Source organism: Monodon monoceros, unplaced genomic scaffold (genome assembly GCF_005190385.1).
Source record: "Monodon monoceros isolate NGI ecotype Baffin Bay Population unplaced genomic scaffold, NGI_Narwhal_1 Super_Scaffold_18, whole genome shotgun sequence".
Taxonomy (NCBI): Eukaryota; Metazoa; Chordata; class Mammalia; order Artiodactyla; family Monodontidae; genus Monodon; species Monodon monoceros.
This window is the reverse complement of record NW_021703774.1, coordinates 100,514,160-100,523,004: the sequence shown is the minus strand read 5'-3', so window position 1 is coordinate 100,523,004 and position 8,845 is coordinate 100,514,160. Positions and strand designations below refer to the sequence as shown.

At 41.1% G+C, this 8,845-nt stretch overlaps 1 protein-coding gene across 1 annotated transcript; it reads left to right on the top strand.

Moving 5' to 3' along the window:
- The first annotated feature begins 106 nt into the window (after positions 1-106).
- Positions 107-1,644, top strand: LOC114897940 (lysophosphatidylcholine acyltransferase 2B-like). Its single transcript, XM_029226982.1, is given in 2 exon segments — positions 107-764; positions 767-1,644. Coding segments are annotated over 2 exon segments (1,536 nt in total).
- The last annotated feature ends 7,201 nt before the right edge of the window (positions 1,645-8,845 follow it).

The window sequence follows — 8,845 nt, the reverse complement described above, 5'->3', positions numbered from 1 at the left end:
TATGTGCGAACGGAAAGAGCACTTAAATATGGGGCAGGGGTATACTCCGGGGGCCGCCCCCAGATCCAAGCTACAGGCGTCCTGAGACTAAGGAACAGTGGGCTTCATGGCACAGCCCACCTCAGACTCCGAGGCTGCGGTGCTGGAATCCACCCTCAGCCAAGACACAAGCAAGTCCCTGTACCCACCGGCCGTGGACAACCCCTTCACGCAGCAGACGCACATCAGCGCGTGGCGCTGGGCCTATACCGTCCTCATGGGGGCTGTGCTGGTGCCGGTGCGCGTGTCCTACATCGCCGTCCTCTTCATCTTCCTCTGGCCGGTGGCTGCGCTTTCCACCATAGGTCGTCGTGCTCGACCAACCAAGCCCGCCAGGAGTTGGAGAAGAAGACTGGTGCAGCCAACTCTCAAGTTCTTGTTTCAGGTGACTTTTTTTTCAGCAGGGTTCCTGGTTAAAGTGAAAGGGATAAAGGCAACCCGAGACGAGGCCCGCATCTTCGTTGCAGCACCGCACTCCAGTTTCTTTGACGCAGTCGCCTGTGTCGTAGCAGGGTTCCCCTCGGTGGTCTCTGCGAGTCAAAATGTGCGTATCCCCGTGGCTGGGAAATTCTTACTGTCCACGCAGCCGGTGCCTGTGACCTGAGATGACCCCAATTTGAGGAAGAATACCCGGGAGGAAATCCTGAGGCCAGTGACATCTGATAGAAAGTGGCCACAGATCCTGATTTTCCTGGAAGGAGTGTGTACCAACCGCAGCTGTCTGGTCACTTTAAACTAGGGGCCTTTTCTCCAGGTGTTCCTATGCAGCCAGTGCTGCTCAGGTAGCCAAACACCCTGGACACCGTGACCTGGACCTGGCAGGGGTTTACAGGCTTCCAGACCTGTATATTTACCTTGAGTCAACTCTTCACCAGGGTAGAAGTTGAGTTTATGCCCGTTTATATCCCAAATGACCGAGAAAAAAAAGACCCCGTCCTTTTTGCCAATATAGTGAGGATCATCATGGCCAATGCTCTTGGGGTGCCTGTGACAGATCACACTTATGAAGATAGCAGACTGATGATTTCTGCAGGTAACCTCTGACTACCCATGGAAGGCGGTTTGGTTGAATTTACAAAAATTAGCCAGAAATTAAAGTTAGATTGGGATAATATTCATCAGTGTTTGGATGAATGTGCTACAATTGCAGCTGCCTCAAAAGGAGGGAAGATAGGAATTACAGAGTTGGCGAATTATTTGAAACTCCCAATTTCAGAGCCCTTGAGACAACTTTTTGGCCTCTTCGACAGGAATAATGATGGCAGCATAGACTTCAGAGAGTATGTGATAGGTCTGACTGCCCTATGCAATCCTGCCAACACTGAAAAGATTCTGCACATGTCATTTAAGCTTTTTGATCTTGATAATGATGGTTTCATAACCGAACAGGAGTTAGCTGCTATACTTCGGGCAGCTTTTGGAGTGCCAAATCTTGATGTTTCCAGACTCTTTTGGGAGATAGCTGGACAGAACTCAGAGTACATTTCATACAGGACCTTTAAGAACTTTGCCCTGAAGCATCCAGGATATGCCAAGTTATTTAGTTCATACTTAGACCTCCAGGCAGCCTATATATATTCATTACCACAGCAAGTACAGGTTTGATGGTTGTATTCAGATGTTAAAGTCAGCCCTGAAAATGGTGAAAGTTAACATCCAAGTTGAAACTATGGTTGAAATAAAAATTATTCTTTGAGGAAAGACACAATAGTTTTTACTCTAAGTGGCCTGGGCACTTAATTATGATATTTAAAATGTGCTTAAGGAATATATATTTCAATTTGATTTTATAGTACCTAATTTTCTTCTTCAGATAGTATATTTGTTTCAATGTGGCCTAAAAGTAGAAAAATATCTGCTTATAACTTTGTTCACCCAGCATGGTTCTAGTTAGTGCCTTTATTCTGCTTAAAGTAAGAAAAATAAAGAAGTAAAATAAAGGGCCTTCTTTTTGCTAAATTAAGGTCAGAGAAATATTACAGCCCACCACCTCTCCCTCATTTTTACAGAGAAAATACCTCATTAAGAGCTCTACTAGGGCTTCCCTGGTGGTGCAGTGGTTGAGAGTCCGCCTGCCGATGCAGGGGACACGGGTTCGTGCCCCGGTCCGGGAAGATCCCACATACCGCGGAGCGGCTGGGCCCGTGAGCCATGGCCACTGAGCCTGCGCGTCCGGAGCCTGTGCTCCGCAACAGGAGAAGCCACAACAGTGAGAGGCCTGCGTACCCCAAAAACAAAAAAAGAGCTCTACTAGCAATAAATAAATACCTTGTTACCATTATTCTTCTCTCCAAAAAGGATCTGCTGCATAAATGCTTCCTTGCTCTTTCTCAAAGTAGCCCAAATGTTCTTATTGTACAAGACAAAATAAAAATAAACACCTGGAAGATATAGTATTGGGAATACCATTGAAACACTTATATATGGCATAGCTGCCCTTTATTTATTTATTTTTAAGGTATAAAAGTGATTATTTAGAATGGGAAATCATGAGAAAAGAAATGAGAAAAGAAAGCTAATATAATAAACATAGGTTATAAATACAGGAATTCTGATAAATTCTGTTATGTATGACTCTCACCAAAAAGAAAAAGTTTGTGTTTATAGTCGAATGTTTTGCATTACTGAGAACATTTCTTTTGTACTGACTAGGCACCCATGAAACTTCTGCTCACTGCTGTGTACCTCCTTCACTATCCATGTACTTCCAGCATCATTTGCTGTAAGAAATCTTCACATAGTGATGTGACCTTGAGCCCTACCCCTTCATGTCACCTTGTAGGATGAATCAGTGAAGTATTCCTAGAAGCCATTCCTACACCAGGACAGGGAGTAACAACTTATCTAGATGTGGAAGTGATTTTGAACAAATAAATATGCCTTGCTAACCCAAACTACTGTAGCCCCAACTCAGCTTCATTGTGACTGAATCCTCAAAATGCCTACAGCCACTCAACACCACCAGATATGAGGGGATATATGACTAAGGGGGAAGAGTCTTGATCACTTGTAGCCAAAATCTCTTACTTATGCAGACCTTACAAAAACACACCCAAGTAGACACATTCCTAGGGACCCTACTAGACCTTTGCAAGGGCTTGTACAAGTGGGGCCCCTAAAGCTTAAGGGTCATTAGTTAGCTTCCTGGTATTTTGAAAGAGTAGAAAGGAAGAAGAGATAAGAGTGGGAGAAAGGTGAGCAGATGGAAAAAGCTTAAGGAAAGGGAGAGAAAAAATTCAAATATTATTTTGAAATAATTTCCATGCAGTTCTGATCTGAAAAAAGGAGATGGATAAGTGATATTTCATAATCCCCATTGTTTTAGTCCATTCAGGCTGCTATAACAAAAATACCATAGATTGGGTGGCTTAAACAACCAAAACTTATTTCTCACAGTTCTGGAGGCTGCAAGGTCTAAGATCAATGCACTGGCAGATTCAGTGTCTGGTGAGACCCTGCTTCCTAATTCATAGATGTTTTCTCACTGTGGGCTTACCTTGCAGAAGGGGCAGAGGGAGTTCTCTGGGGTCTCTATTTATTTATATATTTTTTTATTTTTTATTTTTGGCTGCTCAGTGCTGCTTGTGGAATCTTAGTTCCCCAACCAGGGATCGAACCTGCACCCTTAGCAGTGAGAGTGCAGAGTCCTAACCACTGGACCACCAGGGAATTCCCTGGGGTCTAATTTATAAGGGTACTAATCCCTTTTATGAGGACTCCACCCTTGAGACCTGGTCATCTCCTAAAGGCCCCACCTCCAAATACCATCACACTGGGGATTAGGTTTCCACATATGAATTTTGGGAGGACACAAATAATTCATTCTGTAACAACCCCCCAGCTTGATAGTCCCATGATAATAATGCATGCATATGTAATTCAAATACAATGATTTTTTAAAGGTAATGGAAATTATTCATTTAACTAAGAGATTTTCACTTAAAAATAGTTACCAAGATGTATCTTTACTCAAACAAGGGTACTATTACTCAAATATTCACTGAAGTTTGAAATTATCTCTAATTAGATAGTGAGCTATACAAAATGTCAGGGTCATTACTTCATTATATTCTACCTTTTAACCTCAAAATGTTAAACACTGCTTTATTTAAACCCTCTTTAATATATAACACTTTTTTATTGAAGTATAGTTGATGTACAATATTATATAAGTTACAAGTGTACAATATAGTGATTCACAATTTTTAAAGGTTATACTCCATTTATAGTTATTGTAAAATATTGGCTATGTTCCCTGTGTTATACAGTATATCCTTGTACCTTATTTTATACATAATAGTGTACCTCTTAATCCCCTACCCCTAACTGCAACCCCCTTCCCTCTCCCCTATGGTAACCATTAGTTCTCTATCTGTAACAGGTAACACTTAAAATAACCTTTTTATTGTAAAGTGCTTACAGTTAAAAACTATACCAAACAAATCCGTAGCTAATAATAATTATTACATATTATATATTATGAATATAATCTGTTTTAAGATAAACACTGTTGCAACTAACTCAGCTCAAGACATTAAAACTTCTCCAGCCACCCTATAAGTTCCTCTATGCCCCCAATCATAATTACAACCTCTTTCTTCCTCCCAAATTTAAACTGCTTTCCTGACTTTTATAGTTTCACTTCTTGTGTTTCTTTACGTTTTTGTTATTTAAATATGCATACTTTGACACTGTGATGGTTCTAATGCGATGACTCTTGGTGGGCTCCTGGATTGGGGCTGGTCACCAGAAATCAACTCATGATTAGAAGTTTGGAATCTTCACCCTTCCATTCTCTAGAGGGTTAGAGGGGCTGGAAATACAGTTAATGATCAGTCAGGCTTATAGGATGAAGCCTCCATAAAAATCTTCAAACTATGGATTTTGGAGAGCTTCTGGGTTGGTGAACACATGGAGGTTCTGGGAGAGTGGCACACCCTGGAGAGGGCATGGAAACTCCATGCCCCTTCCTACATATTGGGTTGGCCAAAAAGTACCTTCGGTTTTTAAGTAAAAATAAAAGACACATTTTTCATTTTTACCAAGAACTTTATTGAACAACATATTCAACCTTCTGCCAGTTTTCTGGCAACTTCATAATTCCATCTTCCCAAAACTTTTTATCTTTTTGAGCAAAGAACTGTTCCAGGTGCCTTTTACAGTCTTCCAGGGAATTGAAATTTTTTCCATTAAGAGAATTTTGTAAAGCCCGAAATAAATGGAAATCTGAAGGTGCAATGTCTGGTGAATACGGCAGATGGATCGGAACTTCCCAGCCAAGCTGTAACAGTTTTTGCCTGATCATCAGAGAAACATGCGGTCTTGGTTATCCTGATGGATTATGCATTTTCTGTTGACTAATTCTGGATGTTTTTGTCGAGTGCTGCTTTCAGTTGGTCTAACTGGGAGCAGTACTTGTTGGAATTAATCGTTTGGTTTTCCAGAAGAAGCTCATAATAGAGGACTCCCTTTCAATCCCACCATATATACATCACCTTCTTTGGATGAAGACCAGTCTTTAGTGTGGTTGGTGGTGGTTCATTTCGCTTGCCCCACGATCTCTTCCTTTCCACATTATTGTACAGTATCCACTTTTCATCACCCGTCACAATTTGTTTTAAAAACGGAACGTTTTTGTTATGTTTCAGTAGAGAATCACATGTGGAAATATGGTCAAGAAGGGTTTATTCGCTTAACTTATGTGGAAACCAAACATCAAAGCGATGAACATAACCAAGGTGGTGCAAATGATTCTCAGTGCTTGATTTGGATATTTTGAGTATGTTGGCTACCTCCCGCGTGGTATAACGATTGTTTTCAATTAATGTCTCGATTTGATCACTGTCAGCTTCAACTGGTCTATCTGACCATGGAGCATCATCCAGCGAGAAATCTCCAGCACGAAACTTCGCAAACCACTTTTTAAAAAAAAATTAATTAATTAATTTATTTATTTTTGGCTGCGTTGGCTCTTCATTGCTGTGCGTAGGCTTTCTCTAGTTGTGTCGAGCGGGAGCTACTCTTCATTGCGGTGAGTGGGCTTCTCATTGCAGTAGCTTCTCTTGTTTCGGAGCACGGGCTCTAGGCACGTGAGCTTCAGTAGTTGTGGTATGTGGGCTCAGTAGTTGTGGCTCGTGGGTTCTAGAGCGCAGGCTCAGTAGTTGTGGTGCACCGGGTTAGCTGCTCCGCGGCATGTGGGATCCTCCCAGGCCAGGGCTCATACCCGTGTCCCCTGCATTGGCAGGTGGATTCTTAACCACTGTGCCACCAGGGAAGTCCCCACAGACCACTTTTGATGTGTTCAGTCAGTCACAGCACCTTCTCCATACACTGCACAATTTTTTTGTGTGTTTCAGTTGCATTTTTACCTTTCTTGAAATAATAAAGCATAATATGCTGAAAATGTTGCTTTTTTTCTTCTATCTTCAATATTAAAATGGCTACACAAAAATTCACCAATTTTGATAGGTCTTTTTTTAAATGCACGCTGATATGACAGCTGTCACATACAATCTAACAAAATTGTTTCAAATGATAAAGACAACTAAGTGCTACTAGAGCCATCTTACAGGAAAAAATGAACAAACCTTTTTGGCCCACCCAATACTTTTCCTCTCTCAACTGGATGCTTACTTGCATCATTTATCGTATCCTTTTATAATAAACAGGCAAACAGTAAGTAAGTCAGTTCCCCTGAGTTCTGTGAGCTGCTCTAGCAAATTAATTGAACCCAAGGATAGGACTGCGGGAACCTTATATTTCTAGATGATTGGTTAGAACCATAGTAACAACCTGGCGTTGCAATTGGCAACTGAAGGAGGAGCAGTCTTGTGGGACTGAGCCTTGAACCTGTTGGATCGGATGCTGTCTCCACATAGATAGTGTCAGAATTGAGTTAAATTGCCTGACATCCATCTGGTGTCACAGAATTGCTAGGTGTGTGTAAACCCCCCCCCCACATTTGGTGTCAGAAATACTGTGAGTGTGACAGTGATGTGAGAGTAAAGGAGATACACAAGAGGAGAAGAGTATTTTCTAAACTTATGCCAACTTGGCTAGGGCATGGTACCCAGATATTTGGTCAGTCATTATTCTAGATGTGAAGGTATTTTTTAGATGAGATTAACATTTAAATGAGTAGACTTTGAGTAAAGCAGATTACCTTCCATAATATGAGTGGGCCTTTGATAAAAGGATAATTTAAATAAGAGAATTAAGCATTTATCCTGCCTTTGCAGTGTGAAATGTATTTCTGGATATCCAGTATTTCTCATTGATGAGGGAAAATTCTTCTTTACAGAAGATTTCCAGCAAATTTCTAGCAAATAAATGTAGAAAGAATGATAGAATTATAAAATCATTTTGTAATCCCTAGTTAATTGATTAAAGTAAGAGTTATCAACAGATAAAACTATCAGATGAAAATTAATGATACATTTTAACAACATTAAAATGGGGATAACCAAAGATTATGTGCCTTCTGACAGGATTCAAAATGAATTACTGCTTGTGGGAGGCAGAATAATGCCTACTCCTCCTGCCCCCAAAGATGTCTATGTCCTAATTCCAGAATCTGTGAATATGTTAGGTTACATGGCAGGGGAATTAAGGTTGCAGATGGAATTAAGGTTGTTAATTAGCTGACCTTAAAAAAAAAGGAGATTATCCTGGATTATCCACTTGGTCCCCAGTAATCACAACAGTTCTTAAAAGAGGGAAGAAGGAAGGAGAAGAAGAGTTCAGAATGATGCAATGTGAGGAGGATTCAACCTGTTAACTTTGAAGTTGGAGAAGCGGAGACGAGAACTGAGGAATGTGGGCAGCCTTGAGAAGCTGGAAAAGGCAAGGAAGCTCTCCCCTCAAGCCTTCAGAAGGGGATGCAGCCCGGCCCAAAGTGGAATTTTAGCCCAGTGAGATCTATGTGGGACTTCCAACCTATAGAATTGAAAGTAAAAATAAGTGTGTTGTTTTTAAGCCACTAAGTTTGTGGTAATTTGTTAAAGCAGCAATAGAAAACTAATATACCACTTATAAAAGTTTTTTTTCACGGGGTTCCCTGGTGGGGAGTGGTTGGGAGTCCGCCTGCCGATGCAGGGGACACGGGTTCGTGCCCCAGTCCGGGAAGATCCCGTATGCCGCAGAGCGGCTGGGCCCGTGAGCCATGGCTGCTGAGCCTTGCTCGTCTGGAGCCTGTGCTCCGCAATGGGAGAGGCCACAATAGAGAGAGGCCCGCGTACCGCAAAAAAAAAAAAAAAGGTTTTTTTGCTAAAAAATTGAAACTGAATATAATCAAGCCTCTAAAAACAGCTTCCATTTACAGAAAATATATGGGATAGATGAGCACAGTGCGTGATGCTACAAAGAAGCAGTCAAATTTAAAATGTGGCATACTCTACAGCTCAAATTGCTCAGGCTTCTGCCACAATGTCAGTGTCATGAAGGAAAATCCAGGAGATTAGAAGAAACTCAGGAGATGTAAGAACCAAAGGTAACCTTGTATCTTGTTTGAAAACCGATTCAAACAAACCAACTGTAAAACATAATTTTTAGGACAGTTGGGAAAATTTTACAGTAGGCTACATAGTAAATGGAATTATTGTCGATTTATAAGGAATACCATTAATGGTTTTGTAATGTTATGTAAGAAAATGTACAGTTTTCAGTGATGCAAACTGAAGTATATAGGAGAAAATGAAATGGTGTCTGGGGCTCTACTTTTAAAATTTTTAGAAGGAAGGGAAGAAGGAAAGAAAGAAAGAAAGGAAGGAAGGAAGGAAGGAAGAGAAAAGAAGAAAGGAAGAAAGAA